Genomic DNA, 22,417 nt, shown 5'->3' on the forward strand with positions numbered 1-22,417 from the left:
ACTGGCCCTCTTGGCCACCTGGGCACCCTGCTGGCTCATATCCAGCCCCCTCTCGACCAACATCCCCAGGGCCTTTTCCGCTGGGCAGCTTTCCAGCCACTCTGCCCCACGCCTGTAGCGCTGTGTGGGGTTGTTGTGACCCCAGGGCAGGACCTGGTCACTGAGTCTTGTTGAGCCTCATACTGGTCCCTTCCGAGGATTTCGTAGCCATCCATTGCAGCACTCTGGTTGCGTGAGTCATCCCACCACGATGGCAACCATATCAAAGTTTTCCCAATGCTGTGATTGGATTCCTTCTGTGGACACAAACGTCTTAATAATACTGTTAGTCACTGTGACAAACGTTGGACTTGAAGAAAACTAGAACTGAGATGAAAGAATAGAGTTTTTATTATTTTAGCAGCTGAGTGTGTCATTACATCAGAGTTGGTATTGTGTGGCAAATTGCAAGCTGTAGTGAAATTGCTTTAAAATATATCTGTATATATTTTTCTAAAACTGTGATAAAGTCATTCAACAGCGCATTGAAATGTATTTCTGGCTGAACTGTTACATCTCTCTTACTGTGGTATGGGGACAGGTGGCAGTGATTTTTCTCCACAGTCTCCAGCAAAGCTGATGCGATGCCTTGCCTTCCCCGGAAGGGTTTTCAGGGGAAAGAAAAGTGCACATGGCCAAAATGAATCTGCATTGTAACACTGGCTTGTGGTTTCTAAAGCAAACTTTTCATCAGCTGACAACAGTGTGCTGGTGATAATTACGGGATGCCCTATCAGTCGAGTAGTTCGTTATCACTGGAAAATGAGCTATTAATCGGAATCAATTGCACATGTTTTGCAATAAGCTTTTGGAGCAGATGTCTCCTCACAGACATTTTTAATGCAATAATTGACTAGTCCATGACTTGAGGACGACTGTAGTCGCTCCCAGGGTACCAATGCATTTGTGGGTTTGGAGACGCTCTCTGTCACTCCACACGTTCCTGGGGGGACTGGGATTGATCCGAGCCCACCCGCTGTGCAGGAGCTGGCGCGCAGAGAGCACTGCTGCACGTTCAGTGGCAAAGTTGTTCCATGATTTTATACGGCGGTATAAGCATAACGTAAATTGCGATGTTTTTCAAAGGGTTTTCTTTTCAAATTGTTGCTATTTTACCAGTCACTTGGCAGCTCGGAGGAGGCCTGGCGAAAATGTCTGTAAGTACAACCTGATGCAACGTTACTTGCCTGCTCCACCAGAACCGCTGTGCAGTGGAACAAAATGCTGCGTTGTTAAGTGAAGTCATTCGGAGTTATAAATCAAAATGAAGCCGCCAAGCATTGTAATTCTAGGACAGCCTACTAACTTATGGCTTTCGGATTGTCTGCTGATCTGTGCCATATCATAGAGCGTTGTTGGGAGCTACATTTAATTTACTTGCTTTAAATTAATACTGTGATGAAAATCCAGCTTTGCTTTAGTCAGACAAGCTTTCGCTCTTCTGCTTTATACAAGCCTGTTCAAAACAACCCGATGTCTCTTCTTTTACAGCCTTCGACAAAAGAAAGGAAACGTGGCCCAGAAGCACTGGACTGGACCAGCCAACATCGCGAAGTGCAAGCCCTGCCCCGTGACGCGTGCCAGCGCCGTCTGTGGGTCCGATGGACACACGTACACCACCAAGGTCAGTTCTGCTTGCGAGCTGAAATCCTGTCGGTCGTGGCCATCCAGGCTGCAGTGTGAAGCTGAAATGGCTTTTGCTAACAGGCAGTGTTAAATCAGAGTCTGCTTTAGTTCTTGGTGTGGTTCTGTGTCAGAAGTGGTGATCAATGTAGGCTGTTACATTCTTGACAAACAGCAAATCGGAATGACAAATTGGAACCTTACGGCTTTCATGATTCGTGTTTCTCTAAATAGCTCATTCTTGCTAATGAAGCAGAACAATTTCAATATTGATGATGCAACAGAAAAAATTCATTTGATCAGATTGGCTTGTTCGGCCAAGAGGATTTTGAGGTAGTTCTTGGTTTTAAGATTTGGTTTCCAATGGTAAAATAACTTGGCAGTACCATTGCTCTGTGACAGATATTTTATTTTTTCTAATTATTTTTTTTAATCCAGGCTGCATGGGTAACATATTACAGTTCATTTAAACTACAGTTTTAATAGGCTTGTGTGCCAGATGCAGCATATATGGTGCCGTAAAAAAAAATTCCCATAACCCAGCAGGGATAAATTGGCTCATTGTTATACTGAAAACACGATCACCTTAGGGCTTGAGGCAATAAAAGAAATCGGCTTTGCAGCCATTCAACAGTCCCGGTCTCCCATTAGCAAAGAAAGCCTTCCATGTCTCGCATGCGTGTTCCACAGACAGCACGTCAGGCACTGGAAGTCACGTTTAGGGAATACCCCTAAGGTTTTCTTTTCTTCCTGCACGCGAGGTAAGGTTTGACAGCCAGGAAAACTACTGTGTAAAATCCAAAAATCCAGGAAAACAAAAAGTGATGGGGGAAAACGTTCTCTGCTGTGGCGTAACAGCGGTGATGCTATTGTAGCTGTGTCCCCTTCTCAGCTGGGCAGCTTGACTTCTTCATCCATTAATGGACACAAACGTTAAAATGCTGCCATGGCCACTTCGCTGAAGCCTCTCTTCTATTCCAGCTGAAGGATTTGCATGGCCAGAGGAGAAAACCAGCAGAAACTCATCCTTGTGCACACAAACTTCAGAAAAAGCGTTCCAAGCTGCCTGTTAAACAAGCTGGTCTCCTTAATACTCTCTAGGAGTATGTGATACAGTAATTCTGCATTGGTAATTAGGATTAAAATTGGGCTTATTTCAAAACCAATTTTTTCTGTCTGAACTCTCGAGAGTAAATAAGACATTCTGCAGTAAATAGCTTTCCTTGCATGTTTAGTAATTCCCGTGCATCTTACCTGCATCCCTGTTAGCTCTGCGTCTTTTCTGACCTTCTATATTTCTCACAGTAAGATCCAAACGATTTGCATCAGAAATTCTGCTAATGCCATAAATTTGCCAAACGGCTGTGACTGTGTTGTAAACCTGATGGCCATAACGAAAACATCAAACGGTTCCTGTTGCTGGTGTGCCTGACTGTGGTAGACACACCTCCCAGAAGTTGCCTCTGCTTCAGCTGGATTTTTTTTTTTTTTTTAAAGGCAACTTTGTCTCATCTTTGTTTATGATGTGTTTACCAGTCAGCTGCTCCTCTCCCAGCCATTGACAATTATGGCATCTTGATGCTTTCTTAAGTGCAGCAAACTTCCACCAATTTTGCCCACGTTCTCCACCGATGCCTGGGGAAGGGAGGGTCTCACTGCGGTCCCAGTACTGTTCCACAGGAGCGAGTGCTTGTCACGTCACATATTTGTAGTTGCTTTTGCTACGTTTTTTTGTTGTTGTTGATTGACGACTCCTCCAGTGTCATGCTGACTGGTAATCCTTCTGCACCATCCTGTCCCAGTGGGAGGACATGCATCTGCTTGACCTGTATGCAATATCAAGGAGATGCTTATAGCAGTGCTGTTATTCTTTGCTGCATACAGTGCATTGTAAATCTGTGAGTGTATTATTGCAGTAACCTGTAGAACATCATGGCTCCGCTACAATTTCTTCTAAAAGCTCTGCTTCGTGACATTTTTTTTTCCCCCCTCAAAAGACCAGTTTTGGTAAATGAGGTGAAAATAGTTGAGGCGGAGCATTGAAACTAAATGGTATGTTGTAATGTCCCAACAAATAACGTTTTTATGGTCAGTAATGATGATGGGTTTCTGACATCTTTTATGAATAGAATACAACTGCTTCCCTCAAACTCACCATCAGTTTTCACCAGATAACGTGATCCCTCTTTCTTCCCCTTGAGTTGCTAAAATCAAAGCTTTACTTTGGTGATTTTCTTTCATATGCAGTGCTGTGGAAACGTATTTTTTTCTGGCAGCGCAGTGCTGGCATGTTCCAGTATTGACTGTGAAAATGCAAAAAGGTGAACGTTTGAGTGTGGGTAAATACCACGCTGCTTTGCATCTGTATGTATGTATGCATATCTGGCTGGGCATCAGCTGCTTTGTGAACGCGTAATGATCTCCTGGGCAAATGAAAGGGTTCTCGCTAAGCTTGTAAACAAAAGATGGAGAGTAGCCACTACATTTCCAGGGAAAAAAGTCTTCTGAAATGGTATGTTGGCCATCTACTCGCATAGGCAGGCGGTGCACGCGTACGCACCAGCGTTTTGATCCATCCTGCCTCAGTTTGATTTTTGCCTTTTCCTGCCAGCCCAGCGGGGGTTCGGCAGGAGGCAGGGGCTGGGCTTACACCTCATGGCCTGGCAGGGCGGCGTCAAAGCATCGCGCGGATGACTGGATGACCACTCAGCACTGTCAGGGATGTTTGTACCAGGGGTTGCTCTGTCCGTCCCTTGACCTGTTAGCTGAGGTGAAAACAAATAAGAAGGTGGTGATGCCGTAGCAGTGTGACTGGTTAGATGCAGATGGAACTTGGGTGTCAATAGATGCATGGTAACTCACATGAAGGGAAAATAACCGAATGTACGTATCGCAGGCTCTCATTTAGGCACTTGATCTTAGAATAATTCTGGCTGTTTCTTGGAAGACATTATAATGGTCACTGCCAGGCAAAAGTGCAAATGAAGTGTTAAAAAAGGAATTGAGAGCAAGCACAAAAGGTGCTTATGTTTCTCTGTAAATGCCTGGACTTCTCGCTGCCTTCGGTTACCGTCACTTCATCTCAAAGCTGACGTGGTAGCACTAGGAGGTGCTCAGGGAAGGGCAGTAATGGCTGCCAGAGACGTGGAACCTGCAAGGAAGCACAGAATTAACCAGAACGCTTCGGTGTGATTTTTATATGAAATCATGACTAATATTGGAAAAGGAATGTTGTGCTTCAGAAAACAAGATCTAATGAAATCACACATCGGTAGTTTCAAAACAAAGTATTTTGATTTTTTTCAACTCAAAATAAAATGGTGAAATCCACTGCAGCGCAGTATTGTGCAGGCCAAAGCTATAAATGGGATTTCTATAAATCCATGGAGAATGGATCCACTGCAGGCTGGGAAACCTCTATCACACGGGGTCCCTAAGCCAGTGATTACCAAAAGCTGGGATGACTGTCTTTTACTCCTTTGTAGTTTTGTTACTTGTAAGGGTCCGCAGCTTGGCAGGGTGCTAGGCTGAGGGATCACAGGGCTGAACTAATGTGGTTCTTGGGTTCTCGTGGAGAAACGGAGCCATCCGTATCTTTAGATAAGGCAAGCTGGGAACGGAGTCTTTAAGAAAGGAGCATATTCCTTTTCCATTTCAACTTTGACTCAGGTTGAAATTTCTTTTTAAGCAGGTCCTGAGCATTACTTGTGTCATTGCTTGGCATTTTTCGTTTCTACCTGTTCAAAGCTTAGTTTCAGACCTTAAGGCAAAATTCAGACTGCAGAACTTGATCTGGAATGATGCTCAGTAGAGCTTGTGGGATATGGAGGACTTTGATTTGTTCTCTTTTCATGAAAATTTCAAGAAATCTGTAAGGATTCAACTCCAGGGAAGTGACATAGAATGCATTTTTAATTGTTGTTCTTTTAAATGATGTCTTAGTTACTCCTGACTGAATAATAAAAATCTCCTGTTCATAAAGGCTGTATGGCAAAACAGCAAAAGCGTTAGCATTTTGCTGGTTTGTGCTGCTTGATAATCCTCAGACTGCTCCACTCTTTGTTCTGGTGCTTTCTGCAGAGATTGCATTCTGAAAGAAAGCATTTTGCTTATGTTAATTATAGTGCTGGTGATTCTGGAGACTGACTGTGCCCATCCACCTCGATTCTAAGGGATTAGGATTCTCTGAAGGCAGCCGTTTGCAGAGTGGCAGAGGAAAGGTTACTGGCCCAGCAGAAATGTGGGCTGGGTGGCGTATTCTTGGGGACCATTGCTGTGGTGTGGTATTCTGCCTGGATATCTCTAGAGATGCTCAATAACTGATACTGGGGGTAAAAGAAGAGGGAAACAGAATTGCGGATCCTTGCTCAGGTTAACGTGTTGGCTTAATGGCGGGTCCGAGCATCCTTGGGAAGTCAGTGCAGCAGATTTTCTTGAGGTTTGCTAACGGAATGGCTTTTCATCAAAACCGACTTTATTTTTTAAGAAGTAAAATTTTCTTCATGGAAAAAGACCTTGTAGGTCTAGAGGCAAGAACTTCTTGATAGAACTGGGGAGAGGGATCCAACCCAAAGCACTCAATAATACAAGGCTCACAGGAAAAAAAAAAAAAAAACCAACCCCAAACTATAAACCACCATGTTTAAGTGTACTGGTTGATTTAGATAGAGGCTATCAGGGTTTGTAACTTGCTGTCTCAGTTCCATCAAATACATAGAAACCTTCAGCATCTCAATTAATTTGAGGGCTAGTCAAAAGAAACTTATCTTTTTCATCTTCCATTGGAAAATACTCAAAGGTGTTGGTTTCCAACACAAAACTGAATGGGCAAGTATTGAAAACGATGAGAAGTCCATGTCCAGATCTTGTGCTACAAGGGTTTTCAAAATGTCGCCCAAATGACCACAACAGGAGACACGGGTGCAGAGTGCTGTAGTGGCTCTTAAGTTGATTTAGCTTCATATGTAGGAGTTGTACTGCTTGAATATCCTGCCACCCTTCAGGCATTAAACCTTTCTGCTTCTTTTTCTGAAGCGTCTTCAAAATGTCTCGGTTGTTGCTCTGGGTTACTTCATCTGCTTCATGGAAGCGCTCAAATTGAAGGGAATGAAAATGCTTGGTTGTGGTGTGTGGTGGGATTTTTGTTCCTGTTTTATTTCCTAGGTGATGAGCTAGTCCTCCTGGGTACAGGGATTCTTTAGTTGCCCCAATAAATCAGGGCCCATGCCCTATGAAATTTGAACACAAATGTAGAACATGGCCTGTACCTACCCTGTGTCCAGCAGTCATTCCTAGCAGGTTTTTGGACTTGCATAATTTTGCTATAATTCTGGAAACTTTAGAAACTCTCTATCGCCCTTTCCTGGTAACTTTGAACTCAGTGGGCTTTAGGTTTGTCAAAAATTTCACTGAGTCTCTAGTTACCACTTGAAATGTGGATGTTTTAAAATGCACCTGCTCACTCCCTTTTTATAGAACTTTGTAAAGAGAAATGGGTGTTTCCTGGGTGTCCCAGCTCTATCTAATACCCTGACAATACCAAGCACTTCCAGAGTGCATCGCAGCCAGAGTTTTCAAAGCTCTTTGAAGTACTAAAGAATTAAGCCTGTGAGGTAAGTAGGCCCTGTAAAGAGCGCTATGTAATTAGTTAATGTTTTTGTTAGCAACACATTAAGAAGAATAACTCTGTAGCTGTCAGTTTTACAGGAGGTTTAATTAAGCTAGTTAATACACCAATTACCTGAACATGACAATGACTGCACTTAACTAATCAGAAAATGTAATTTAAGATCATCCTTATTTTCAAAACATACCACTTCAATGACTAATGGTCCCTTCAAAGATAGAAAGGTACATTGGTATAATTATTATGCTTCTAATTAGGTACATTGTTGTTCTGCAAACTTTAATTAAATCATTGCAAACTAATTAAGTCTGTGATCATGTCTCTTTTTGTTTGAAAATGGAAAAATCACCTCCTGTTATGGTAACAAATTTGATATTAAGGGATGTGCAAGGGAAATCACGCCAGCAATCAAATGTGCCTGCAGAAGGCGTGACAGCACCATTGCTGAGTTGCCTGGAGTTTTCTGATGGAGCTGGTCAGGGTTTTTAAGGGAGGGTTCAAATATCTTCTTGTGGAAATCAACAGGTTTCATGGGATGTGACTGTTCCGATGGAGTCTTCTAAAGAAAAATATTGTACAGAGTTGTTGCTGCTTCCTTACTGCAGGAGTAGGTTTTCAACATTCGTTCTTATTTCATTATTTGATTCATTTTGTTGCAGGGGGTTTCCTAGCAGTAACAATGTGTCTGGCACAAGGCTCTCGGCATTAATGACTTTATTCTCACAAATAACAAAAGGGAAGCACCAGAGGACTGCGGGAGGACTAGAATCCGCCTGATGCTGGGGACCTTTGTAGAGCGCTCGCTTGACTCGGGTGCATCTGGCCCCTGTGCTCCCGGCAAGGGGGGGTGTTCCTCAGCCTGTAGCCTGGGCCGGTGGGACTCGAGCCATCCAAAAGCCGGGGGAAGCTGTTAGTGCACAATCAAGTCCTAAATGACAAACCTTGTCTCTCAGGCAGCAAAGCACCTAGAGCTCCACACCTTGCCTGCCGCAGCGGCACAGTTTGTTTAGCTTGAGGCATGGGGTGAGCAACGTTATTTGATGAAGTGCTGTTTATCCTAAAGACACCCTGGTGTTTCTGCGGTTCTGTTTCGGCATGGCCTCAAGGAACGAGCAGGGAATCGGGAATAAGGTAGATCTCAATCCTTGCGTACCTTGTAATCTGTGCCAATATCTTAAGATATTTTGCATATGCTCAAAGAACGACATTTATCTTTTGGTCAATAACGTACTCGCAAAAATGTCTTTCTGCCTCCTATGTTCTCTCCAGTGCTGCCTCTCAGGGGTGTTTTGGCCACAAATAAACAGTCCAGAACAAGAGATCTGTACTTTCCCCTGGTCAGGGTGACCTCTGTTAAGCCCCGAGGGAGCTGGGAACTGTAACTTTCAAACTCTGTTCAAATAACCGTGCAATTTGGCAAATTCTTGAGCTTCCTTTCAAATCCCATTTAGTTTTATGTTGAAGTGGAGAAGCTTTTGCTTTTCAGTGTTGTCAAATAGTAAATTCAAAATCCCAAACAATCCTCTACCCGTTTTATATCCTAACTGGGAAAAACTAGGCTTGCGTAACCACTAATCTGTGCATTGTGGCCGCTTCTGCGACAGCTTCCCAGCTAAACCCCAGGAAAAAAAACCCCAGGAATATACACATGCTTGCAAGGTTTTTTTACCTGGCGTAGCATGGATTGTGAGAACAGCTAGAATAGAGGCTTCTGCAGTGAATCAACAGATAGAGGAAAAAATGAAGAGCTCTGGGCAGTTTTTAGGTGGTAACGGCTGCTTTGGCACATTGCCAGGTTTGAGATTCTATGAATTAATGAGAAATTGCTGCGGCCCAAGACATGATGTCCTTTCCGAGCCTGCTTGTGGCTATCCCTTCAGTTTTTGGAGAAGGAGCCTTTGTTAACACAGTTCTGCAAACACAGGTTGGCAAAAAAAAAAACCAACAAACCAGGTGATCTTTATGATCCCATGAAGAATCCTCCTACGCAGAGGATACTGACTGTTTCTGCGGGAAGCCGGCTGCTTGAAACTCTGTTAGAGGCTCTGGTCAGCGTTGGGAAGGGAGAAGGGGGGCTGCTTTGGGTGTGGTTGGGAAGGGAGAAGGGGGGGGGCTGCTTTGGGTGTGGTTGGGAAGGGAGAAGGGGGGCTGCTTTGGGTGTGGTTGGGAAGGGAGAAGGGGGGCTGCTTTGGGTGTGGTTGGGAAGGGAGAAGGGGGCTGCTTTGGTTCCGCTGGAGGCTGACGCGCTCTCGTGTCCTGCATGAAGGCAGGAGCTGGAGGCGTTTTGGGGACAGGTGGATAGCTCACAGCCTGGTTTTGTTCTTCCTTTGTATCCTTTCCTTTAAGAGAGATCAGTTACAATTCCTACCGCTTTGATTTCTACTGGGGCCAGTGAGCAAAAGGCCCAGACCGAAAGCAAAACTTACCCAAACGTGTACCTCCTCCAAGTTTTAACGACTATGGGTTAAGCAGGTTGGTCTAATTGGGGGATGGCAATGTTTGTCTCCTTTCTGTAACCTTGCCTTGCAGGGAAAGGATATTTTTAGTTTGTTTCTCCCTATTCTAATGTTGCTCCGTCCAAACCAATTTGGCTTTGCACAGACTGGGTTCTTTGCGATTAACGTATTTTGGCAGTTTCTAAATCCGTATTTTTTTTCTTTAATGCCTGAATCTGTTATTTTACCGTAGTTAAGGCTTGTCAAAGTTGAATGTTTTAATTACCAAGTGAAGCCCACAGAATCTGGGGGAATTTGCAATAAAATATCTGTTAGGCGTGCTGCTGCAAGTGGTAATTCGTTCTTCATATCATTTGGGTAACTTGAGTGTATAGAAAACACTGCACTGAATGCCCTAAAAACCCCTTCTCAATATGTAGCTGCAGTAGTTGTGGATGAATTCCATGCTGGGAAATGCAGTGTAAGAAACCTGTGCAGAACAAAATAACCTTCAGATTTCCAAAAAGCGTGCACCATCACGGAGCGATGGGAAGGGATGAAGTTTCAGGCAGCAAAAGGTTCCTTCTCTTGCATCCAACTCCAGTAACTTCTTTACAAGCCGGCGGTCCCAAATGGCTCTGTTAATCCTCGCGCAGCTCCGTGAAGCAACAGAAAGAGCTCATCTTTTTGGTGCTGCAGAAGTGGGGGGGGGTCTGTGGTGGTTGTCTTGAATTTCACCAGTGCTCCCACAAGATAATAAACTCTAAGTCAAATAAAAGAAGTACTCTGTTGTGGGGGTTTTATGGGGTTTTTGTTATTGCATTCATTTAAATTGACGAGAATTCAATTGATAGGATTCCCTTAGATGGATCTTGTTTATATTGGATATATTCAGTTCATGTCTCTAGAATTCTTACTAATTAGACGTGCCGTATAATACCGCAGCTCCTCATGTTTACATGGCACTTGTTACCAGATTACCCCCAAAACCCCAATGAGGAGGGGTGGAGGGGAGTCAGACGCCTCTGAAATACTCTTTGCCAAGGCATTGTCAAACAACAACAAATATTTTGGGGGTTCGTTACAGCAGTTTGTAGCGTGGTAAAATAATTTAACCTAGATTCTTGTTTCTTTCTGGTTTTGGTGTTTTGTGGGTTGTTTTTTTTTGGGGGGGGAGGGGGAAGGGGAAGCAGAGTTCCTTTACATAGCAAAGACCAATGCTGGAGAAGGGAAATCAAAGCAGGAAATGTTTGCTCCTGATGCCTTTCTGATTTACCCACATATGCTTTTTTGAGAGGGATGAAATAATGTTTGGAATGTCACTGATTTTTTTTCTCCTTCTCATTTACAAACTTCTGCGGTATCAAAGGCAGTGTTTTTATTTAGGCACCCAGGTAACTGCAGCCAATAATCAGAAGCCTGAATATGCAACGCTCCTACTGTTGGCTTCTCAGTATTCCAGAAACTCAGAAAACCAACCTTTTTCTAGGGAGTGTTTTCAAATATATGTGCTGAAGTCTTACTGAATTAAATGAGACTGCATCTCATTAGTGTCTTGAAAAATGAAGTTACGTGCTTGTCTTTAGGCTGGAAGATGTAGGCCTATCAGCCATGTTTTACATAGTGAACATCTTGGTTAGCTCTCTAGATCACTCCAAAAGTTGGTTGGGTGGTTTTTTTTTTTTCCCCCTCTCCTGGTGTTGGTTGTTCTGAGACTGAATTCTTTTTTTTCTTTTCTTTTTTTAATTCTCATTACCACATTGCGTTACATTTATAAAAAGTATTTGTTGATGAAGCGCATCACCAGCGATGACTTGCTTGGGCACCGTACCCCAAAGGAGAGAACGTTAGATGCTGCTAGAAGAGCAGTGTAACTTGAGGCTTTTTCTTTTCACGTGTGTGGAAGAAGCCGGCACTGAATGACAGAAGATAATGTACTTTATAAATAAGCGTCTACATTAAAATTACAGCAGGTGCACAGGGAGAAAGAGGAAGCGGTGGGTAGACGGTGCATTGTGTACTTTGAATTACTGTGTCAGTAATGATGGATGGAGCAAACAATAAAATTTGACCTGTCGCACTAGGCTTATGAGGGTATAAGCCTTAAGGCATTTGTAATTGGCTTCAGCCAGCAATGTTAATGAAGGTGGATTGGAAAATTAGATTATTTGAATGATACAGACTGCTCTCCATTTTTAGTATTCAAAAGAAAAGGCTGGAAACTCAAAGGGACTGAAGCCTAAGGCTTGTTCTTTGTAAACTGTCTCTTGTCCCTTTATAATACAGCAGGCAAAGGAATAGGTTTTAGATAACAGGTTCATACTGTGTAGAATATGAGTTATTTAAAATTATTCTGTGGGGCATAGTTTTTGAACAGTGTGTGGGAGGTGCAATGCACATAGTTTCCATTAACAGTAATGGGATTTATGTGTGTATCTTCTTTATATTATGCATCATGCTCAAATGTGCCCCTATAGTATAATTGGACTAGAAAACGCATCTTGGGGTTGACATTACTCAATGAGTTGTCAGTGTGGCATGAAGTGCACAAGCAAGCACATTTCTCATACTTGAAAAAAATCTGTGCAGTGAAGATGCACAGCTAAATTGGGTTTTAAAGTCATGCGCGAAGTAATTGCATCATATCAAATGTGTTTAGTTGGTGTTAGAAAGAAATTGCATTGATATTATAGACACAATACTGAGGAGGTATTGTGATAGCTGCTGCAGGTAGAATGATAGGAGGTGGGAAGTGAAGGTGAAGTGGTGGAGGTGGGACAGAGTCCTCCAAATCTTCAAAACATGGAGTCAGCCAGATTACTTTTCAATGGTATTATAAGGATTTGGGGTCATTTCTAGATGACTTTGTCATTCCCTTTGAGGGCTGTTCATATCTTCTTCTCCATTTCCCCCTCCCTATACCTCCAGGTACTCTGCATTAAGGTCTTTATTCCATCCAACCAAAGGAAATGGCAGGAGGGAGCTTGGGTTGTGGAGAGGACCTGGGAGCGTTGCAGTGATCGGCTGCAGAAGGTGTAGAAGGTGGTTTAGAACTGATGGTCTTGGGACAGAGTCTGTGGGAAGGAGAAAGAAGAATGCTGAGAATATTATAGTGGGGATGTTAAGATGCAGGGGACGTTAATTCATAGAAAAATTGGACTTTGTTTCACTGTTTGCAGAACAACTTCCACGTACTGGGCCTGTGCCCAGACACTGGCAATGAGATGATACGAGTGGTGGTCTTTGATTCACTGGGGGTTTTCTTCCCAGAGGTAATACCACACAAAACAGAAATGGAGAGCTCAGCTCGTTGCGTTCCCCTCACCTCTGGTATTGTCATTATAAAGAGAGGAAAGCAGAGGAGAGGGTTTAAAATCCATGTAGTTATACCTATTAATTTTGGTTTCCCTGTGCTTCAGACTGTTCTCCAACGGTGTATACTTTTCTTTTACCCATTGTAATGTGTTACATATAGAAATAAATACGTAGGGAGACAGGATCACAGTCAAGAATACAACATTTTTCTAGTTTGCTGTAATGTAATCCTAGTAAAAGTAGCTTCTGCTGAAATACAACATTTTTCTAGTTTGCTGTAATGTTGTAATGTAATCCTAGTAAAAGTAGCTTCTGCTGCAAATATACCCTTTTTCCCCAGAAGAAGATGGTATATATTTTATTCCATGTCTATGGCAGTGGAGGATATTTTCTTGTTAATGCAAGTTTTGTCTTTTGTTGTTACCTGTTCAAATCAAGAAAAGAACGTGAAGTGGGTCGGTTTAGGGCAAGCCGGCTGGGCTCACTTTTTCTTGCAGGGGATCTTGATGAAAAGGCAGGGAAATAAAGGAGAAGGGGAACTTTCCTAGTTTAGATTTCAGTAATGCTGGTTGTGAGATCTCAGTATGAATTTCTGCAGATTGATAGAGCAGACATCTCAAAAGACTTAGTAACCTGCGTTGTCAGGTCAAAAAAGGCTTTTTTTTTTTTTTAAATGAGTGATATGAGGGGGAGAGTGTGCCAAAATGTCTTTTAAAGAAAAGTTTCCTCAGGTAGCACAGACAGGAGCCTTTAAAAACTTCAGCAGTTGAGTGGGGCTGGGGCTGGCTTGCTTCAGCCAGCGGCATAGCCCATAGCACTGTGTTCATCTGCATCTCCTGATGAGAGTCAATTCAAAACCAAAAGAAATTATTACCAGAAAAGCAGAGGGCTTTTGGAGGGGAGATGGCGCTGTTACTCGAGCTGTCTCTTCCAGTTCATGTGTAGGATAGAGAAGACAGGAAAACCTTGTAGGGTGCAATTCTAATCCAGGGTTCTGCTCAGCCTTGCGGAGCTCAGCCTGCAGGACCTCTGCAAATAGATCTCGTGCCCTGGGGCAGTCCAAGGCAGCGTCCTGCGGACCCTCTCCGTTGGGTTGTGTCTTCTGCAGGATGCACCCCCCTGCCAGAGCTCTGGGGTGGTGAGCTGGACCCGCTGGTGGGGCTCAGTCAGCAGGGGGATATTTGTGTCCTATTCCTGCATGTCTGCCCGCAGCCGGGCGCCACACGGTGTATTAAAATTGGCCTGCAGTCTTACTATTTGTGTTGAGACATAGGGTTTCTTTTCTTACAGACATGCGATCACATGATGTAATGCATTTTGGCTGCCACATGTACTGTTTTGGCTTCAGGTGAATCTGGTTTTTATTTTCTGTATTGTATTTGAGCTGTTTCTAGTTCCAGGTAGGCGCGAACCGAAGTGTTAGATTAGTCCAGCTAAGTGGAGAGATGAAACCTGGCCTTTTCTAGTTAGGCAGGAGCTGTGTCCTTCTCTCACATGTGGTAAAGTGCATCTCTTCCACGGCGTTCTCACACCTCCCTGGCTTAGGATGACACAGCGTAGTGTCTGTAAAACCTGCTTTCTGTAAATGCTGTAAATGCTCTGAAGCAGCTCTCTTCCTCCATCATGCTTAAAGTAGAAAATAGATTTGAAGACTTGAAGTCCATAGTTGGATTTCCAACAGCAGCTCCCAAAAAACCAACCTCTTTGAAGCAGCACCCTGTTGGCGTGCGGGATGCTCTCCCGTCGCAGCGCAGCTCCCTTTGGAGGCTGGGGGGAATGCTCGGCACCTTGAACTTGAGCAGATGCAGACACCAAGTGCTTTGCTGGGAGGCAGGCTGCTGGGTAAACTCGAGACTTGCATAAAGTGCTAGTCTTGGCTCAAATGAAGGCCAGGTCTGTGTAACAGTTGTGCTTATTACATACTACAGTACTCGTGCTTGGCATGGCGCGTGTCCCGGGAGGAGCAGGGTGCCTTTACGCCCCAGCCTGTCCTCAGTCAGGCAGTTGGCATGCAGGCAGGGCCCATGACATGTAAAGATGTCTGTGGACACTGTGTCTTACAGTTGGAGTCCACAACACCTGTAATCTTGCCCACTTCACTGGGATGCGGTGGAAATTTAGTTGGCGTTAGATTTCTGTGTGGTTGCTTTTTGGCCACATGAGTTGAGCAAACTTGATTAGTTCAAAGTGTTGTTATAGCATCAGGAATTCTGTTGGTCTGAAACTTTTCCTACTTTCACAAGACTGAGAATAAACAACAAATAAAAGATTCTCCTTTGCAATCTCAGCTTCTAAGTAAGACAATGTAATATAAATGTTTGGCACGGGTGAACAAAAGACAAAAGGTAGAGAGCATTTCCAATATTGCTGCACAGGGTAAGACTATTACCAAAGCTAATTTGTAGTCATTGAGGTGCTTTTCATCTTCCCCCTTTGCCTTCCTAACACGTCTTGAGGCTGGAATTAGTCCTGCCCCTAAATTTGAAACTCAGGTTATCAACAAGGCGGCACTACCTCAACCCTGCCAAGCAGAAACTTACTGTAATGCTTCGGTTTTAATATTGACCTAAGGTAAGAGCAGAACTGATGATGTTTTCAGAGACAGTGGAAAGGAAAACTGTTCTCGAATGAAGGCATTGGCAAGGGTGTGTGTCTGGAAACGCACAGTACTGGCTATCAAATTTAAAACCAAAAAGAGACAATGGTGATGAGACAAAGGTGATGGTAGGGTTCATTCCCTTGTGGGTGTGAAAGCCTGGCTCTCATCATTCCAATTTCTGTTATTTTTGCTCCATTGCCTTCACCAGTACTTAGCAGGCAAAGATGCTCAGCACAACCCCTCACGTGGCTGCTACATGCTCCCCCAATGGGTAGGAATAGACTCGTAACATCTGGTGCTGCAGCTGTGTGACATTATTTTGGCTTTTGCTGCCATTGGGGTGTAGTTGCGATAAAAGGTGAGGGTAAATCTGAGGATGGAGGTGATCTTTACGTATTTATAGCCAGCGACACCACGTGGGAGTGACATGAACCTCCAGTGAAATAAGTAAGATATTAAAAGGAAATGTGAAAACTGTCTGTGTGCCCAGATATTTTAAACCTAAAGTGGGTGGGTGTATAATCATGTCTTTTGCCTGTCAAAGCAATGGCATCCTCAAACCTTCAGTCATGTTTGGGTATGACTTGCCTCCAACCCTTGGTGAAGATTCAGTGCATGAATAACAACTTGCAAGACTTCTTGACCCAGGTCATAATCAACAGCCTGTTCTTGGTTTGGTGGGCAACTTTTTTATTTTGTCCTAACTACAAGAGAGTTGTAAATGGAAGATCAGGAATGGAAATGGCGTAAGTCGTTACCTCTTCTCATAGCTGCCTCTCTGAGTAACAAATAGAGTTAATCAATGGGATTAATTATCTGTGGAAATGACATCTTTACAAGGCAAAAGCAACACCAGGACTATCTATAAATGTCAAGCAGAATATCTAAAGATTTAAAACTGAACTCTGCAGAAAGTCCAAAATAATTAATTTCATTCACAGGGGTTCTTACCAGGGATTGTGGATGCACTGTTTGAAAAAAAACCTGTCGTATTAAATACAAATTAAATTAGATAAAGTGCTAAAAGCCTCCTGCAGATCAAGGCTTCAACTTGTTAATGGACTTTTTCCCTCTTAACTTGAGATTTTCAAGTTATTTCAGGAATATCTTGCCTTTCACAAAAATGAAAGCTACTTGCTAGAAATTCAAATTTGAAAGTCTCGGTGTTCAACGTTCTCAAGAGAGATATGTCAGGGAGGCACCTGCCACCCAGGGGGACTAAGTGCTGTAAGCTACAGTGTGAAGCTTGAAGACATTTACAGATCATAAGTAACCAATTTAAATTGCAGGGAGACTGAAATGAAAGGCTGTTTCAGTTGATGTGCTACGCTAGGCTGGAATCTGGCCTGGTTTGTGCTGGATGCCAAACCTGGGACCGTAGGATGCACATCATGAGTGAAGTTGGTATCCAAAGCCTTTCAGTTCAAACGAACAAATAAGCAATAGAAAACAACCAGCAAAAGCCTTGGTAAGGAAAATGGAAGAGGAATGCTAGCCTGTACAAAGACCTCTCTGTATTTTCAGAACTAAAATCTGTCATCATAGAGCCTGTATAGGAGGGTTAGCATCAGAAGGGTGTTTTATTACCTAAATATATCTTGCACAGGCAACACTGAGCAAAGCAAACCCTTTTGAGTTATAGAACTCTTTGATGGGGTGCCATAAGGTCTTTCATTTTAAGCTAGTAAATTCCAGAGCAGTAATTTAAAGACTATGTTTTTCCTTAAACCTAAAAGCATGTTCTAAATCTTGTTGTATTTAGTTCGAACACTTACCTGATATTCCCGATCCTTTATTTCCAGACTGTGAGTACATCACATGCAGGCTCTCTGAAGTACCTTTTGCCTACCATGAGACTACTTGCCTGGGAGAAGGCACAAGGAGGCAAAGAACATGGTCAGCCCAAATACAAATATAGTCTAAATAAAAGATAGGGTGAAGGCTTGTGCTGCTGTAGGACACACCACCGTGTGGTGGCAAGGGATATGCCAGCGCTAGTATCTGCAGGCAGTTTTACCTGCCCTAAGCTGCCAGTATTGCTAATTGAACAAACTTTAGCCAGTCGCTCTTGCCAGACACTGGGATTGCCGTTTCGCCTGTGCACTAGAGGTGGGGCGACACTCTGCACCCTTCCACAAGGGAAGGCAGCATCGACCTTCTGGGTTTTCACATCCAAATTTTTTTCAGCTTTCATAGGACATCAGTGCTTTTGATAAAGCCACCCTGTAGATGCTGGTGCTGAACACAGGGGTTAGATGGGGACACTTCAGTCTTCAGAGATGTCTGTCTTACTTTCTTTTCAGCAGCAATTTTACTTATAGGGGATACTGAATCCAGTCTTGCAGCTCTAAGTGTTCCTGCTGATGCCAAAAGATACGGGCTGCAGGTTGAGGGCACTTAACTGTTATTGTGTTCACTTATCTGTTTCTTAGGACCATACAGAGTCTATAAAAAGAAAAAGAAGCTGTTCCTTGGGAAATGGAAATAGGAAATAGGGCATGTAAAGATTAATTCAGAATGCATTTATGAAGTAAGAATGTTATGAGCTCATACAGTCGTACGCAGAGAGAGCTTTTGCTGTCAAATCTAGTGAAATATTAGAGAAATACAAGATTAATAAAATGAATAACATACGAATTGATGGCTGTGACTACAGGTTAGGATTAAGCAGATGACATATCTGAATTCAGTCTGCAGCAAACAGCTTCCACCTGTGCTAAAGGCTCACAGCATCAAAAAGATGTAATAAGGAGAGAAGTTCCTTGCTGTTGTTTAATGAGCTCTGTGCAGTTAGCAGGAAAGGTGGTCAGGACTTCGGGGACGCTGGCTGGGCCAAAACCTGAGGCTCCAGAAGTGCCTGATCCACCCCTGCAAGGGTAATGCCGTGATCCCAAAGGTGTTTGCCATAGATTTGCTCTGTGATGTTGAAATACAACTTCATGCCTGATAAGTTTGTTAGGTGTTTTTTTTAGTCTGCTTTCTCAGATTACTGCAATAATAGAGAAGTATGAATAATACATGGGTTTAGATGAGGTGATATCTGTAATTCAGGAATGAGGGGATGAAAACCTCTTGTAGATGTACAGGTGAGAGTGAATCATATTCCTACTGTGATAAATTTGGCATTATTGTTATCTAAATTTCATCTCACTTTCTTCTGTTTGTTGATTCTGTATATTTTTATTAGAGTACTTTTCAGACCTAAATCATAACTGGAAAATGGTAGCAGGTCATTTTTGAGCAACACCTAGGCTAATCTGTGACTAAAGAACAGTGGTTGTATTTGTTGGAAAAATCAAATGAGAAGAATTATTCACTTATTGCCTTGTGGAACAGCCCCCGGGTTGACACAACAGAATATTTGAATGACAGCCAGCAATGGTTTCCTGGCATTTCCACCTTGAATCTTCTCATTCGTTCTGGTCTTTGGTTAGCTTAACTTGCACCATTTCTTTTCTCTAAGTAGTTAGTTACTGGAAAGTTACTTTTTTCTTCTTCTTATATCTACCCTAAAAATTTATTTCAAATCCAGTATTTGTCATCATTATTTCCATTGATCAGAAGCCTTTTTAATTAATGTTTTTCCTCTGGTGCACTGTCATAAATTTTGCAGTGTTGTCAGGGGAAGAATGAGACCCCACAAGCACAGGATGCAAAAGCTTTGAATAAGCCTGGCAATTTCCAAATAACGGCAGCAAAGCTTATAAACTCCTGTAGAAATGGCTTGGAAAAAAGCTTTCTTCGTTATCACTGATTATCTCTGTGGTGACAGTGAAACCCAGTCCGTCAGTCTCTAAAATTTTATCATCTAATTCTTCTGCAGAGAAGACGCTCTGCGACTTCAGTATCAAATCTTGCAGGTTACCAGTAAATGGAGTGACCCACTTAAAGATACCTTTAGCAGAGAATCCGAGATGTGAGCTGACACTGAAACTCCAGTATCTTCTCCCCTTGGGCAAAAACTCTCAAGACTAAGGATACACTGTGCTTTCAGGGTGGCAGATTACTCTGGGGGATTTATTGCTCTGTTAATAGGCTCAAGACATCATCTTTCACTACTGCGGGAGCCAAGCGTGCTGTCTGGGTCTTTCTGCTCACTGTTCGTCCCTGGCTCCCTCGTTTTACACCGTTGGCTTTGGGCTGTATCCGGGGTTTGGGGAGAGACTCATTTGCCACCTCCCAAACCTGATACTCTCTAGGCCTTGTATTTCCTCTGTGTCGACAGTCGTTCCCTCGCTTCTCGTCAGCTCTGGGAATTTAAAAGCCGATCCCTTGACTTCACAGGCTCCTCCTGGATGCACTGTTTGTCTGCTCAGTGACTTGAGTTCCGTCCCTGTATCCATGATTTTGGGAAGGTGAAGAGAAAGGAAAGGTCCTTTCCTATTCCTTCTTTCCTCTAATCAGCCGATCCCCTTGACTTTGTGCTTTCTTTCCCCCTTACCTTCAGTGGAGAGCTCATCCGTCTCCTCGATGGCACGCTCTGCACAGGCACTGCCCCTGCCTCGCCAGACCCGCACCGAGCAAACGCTTTCTTTGGTGGTGATTTTCTGAAGCGAGTTTAGCACCACTTCTGCACCACCGCCACTTTTTTCCCCATTTTATCCAGGAGGCAAGACGCTCTGCCATGATATCAATACATTTATAATGCGGGCTTTGATATTTAACAGCCAAATTGCCTCCTTGTTACTGAGCATCATCTTTGTTTTGGGAGCGGGGAGGAGACGGTGGGCTGCGCCGAGCAGTCACGCATCCTTACCCAGAGAATATGGTGTGGATATAAAAAGCAACAACGTATGCAGGGAAAGCATTTTCTTTAGCATATCCAGGAGGCTGGGAAGGAAAGAAAGCCAGTTGTATAATTCATGTTAGGTGCCCTTGCTGCTGATCATGAATTTAGTCTTGATCTCGCAAATCAGTCACACTTAGAGAGTGACAAGGAAATGTAGCACTGGTGACAGCCTGTATTGTGAATATTTTTAAGGTCTTGGCAAGAACACAGTGCTAGCCCAAAATATAGGCTCAAGGCCTCACTAGACAGGCACTCTTGTCAGGGGCAATTGTGACAATCTAATCTTTCTTAAATTAAATGTTTTTCTACCCAGGGAGTTGTGCGGATCAGTCATGTTCCCTCAGTTTCCAGCCATCAGCCTATGCGCTGCTTGGGGGACAGAATTCCTCGGCGATCCCGTGCCCAGGGCTGCAGTCGGCTTCTGCTCACTGCTGTCATCCTTCAGCATCACTCTGACAGCACAGTTCACCCATTCTCATTTCTTTTTTTAAACATAATGATCCAGATCACGTCCCCTCCTCAGCACCTTGATGAGGGGAATTTCCCTGTTGAGATGAGACAACCAAGAGAGCGGGAGAATGGTTAAGGGCAGCGAGGCTTTGATCCATCTGGCTGGCCAGGCTGTGGTCAGGATGAGAAGGGACTGGTGCCTTTCCCAAGGGATGGAGGCCGGTACTCGCTGATTTATTAAATGCTTCCCCATGGAAGTGAGGGCTCAGATACCCTAACCTGTGGCTTTTTTTTTTTTTAATTGGTTGGAAACAGAAGTGCTGAGGTATCAACAGGCTGACTACTGTTCTTACCTCTGCTGTTAGAGTGGTTCCAAAGAATGTTTATCAACATAGTGATAGGCGCTTTATATATAAAAATAGAAATATATTTATAAAATATATTATAGCTACAAAATAAGACGAGCTCTACAATCTTTTCAGTGTGGCTAAATCAACACAATGGCTCTTCATTGCAGTGTCTTCTGGTAGTACCTTGAGACAGTATGCCAAATACTGGAAATAAAAATATTTACATTATTTTCAGCATTTTAATACAACTCAGTTAACAACTTATGTATACATAAGTATATATGTATCCCACTGATTGTGTGACCTAAGTGAACAGCTAAATGTCACGCTTCATCCTTCTATCTTCAAGGACGTTCATCTGTCAAAACGCTCCCACTCTCCATAGTGTTCAAGAGAAGAATAGCACTGGTTGAATGACATTTGAACCTTTAGATGCTGACGATGATCCTTCCAGCAGCAGCCCAAAGGATAGCTGGTAGTGCTACAAGACCAAGAGGACTAGTCTGTAAAGCCTGTGGCAAACGTGCAGATACCCAGCCTGAGAACTTAGCCTCTGTTTAAGGCATTAAACGTCTGCCCGTTGAGCAGATCAAATCTTGTTTGAGTGTCAGCTCTATAAATGCCTGTTATCAGTCATGGTGGGCATTGATTATGTGGCAAAATAACTGCAATAGTCATCAGTTGGATCAACCTCACTCTCATGGATTCTGCAGGGAGTGAGACCCTTCCATATCCTGATGAGAAAAGGCGTTGCTGTAGTGTCAGTCCAAGGCACGTTGCGGCATTCAGCCGATAGTGCCTCTAGGACCCAATTTTCCAGCCCCCCCCCCCCTCTAAGCAGCCTGGACTTGCAGCTGTAAAAGCAGGACTTGGGCAAAGATGCCTCAATTCCTTGCACTTCAAAGGTGACCTCCTCTGGACAGCTCAGGTACTGTGGCAGAAACCACTCCTTTTCAACTGCGAGAAACAGTTTCAAGGCTCAATATCAAAGGATTCCAGAAACTGGCTCCAAAAAAGCTGTCAGTTTTGACTTCTAATTTGGTGACGCTTCAGCAGTAATTTACAATATTATTATTATTACAGTCTGCCGGAAGGGTGATGTGTTGCCATCCAGCTGGGTAATTTCTGAGCCCTTCTGAGGAGGTGCAGGGATGCCTCCGAGCTGTGAGGGGGGGAAAGGGAGGTTTTGTT

General features: G+C 43.4%; 1 protein-coding gene across 1 annotated transcript in view; it reads left to right on the top strand.

Moving 5' to 3' along the window:
• The window catches only part of SPOCK1 (SPARC (osteonectin), cwcv and kazal like domains proteoglycan 1), a 312,440-nt gene that overhangs the window by 212,545 nt on the left and 77,478 nt on the right, over nt 1–22,417 (top strand). The window contains exon 5 of the mRNA XM_009641751.2: nt 1,531–1,663. Coding sequence (XP_009640046.1) covers nt 1,531–1,663 — 133 coding nt within the window. The remainder of the gene's footprint in view (nt 1–1,530; nt 1,664–22,417) is intronic.

Source organism: Egretta garzetta, unplaced genomic scaffold, assembly GCF_000687185.1.
Source record: "Egretta garzetta isolate BGI_Z169 unplaced genomic scaffold, ASM68718v1 scaffold147, whole genome shotgun sequence".
NCBI classification, from domain to species: domain Eukaryota; kingdom Metazoa; phylum Chordata; class Aves; order Pelecaniformes; family Ardeidae; genus Egretta; species Egretta garzetta.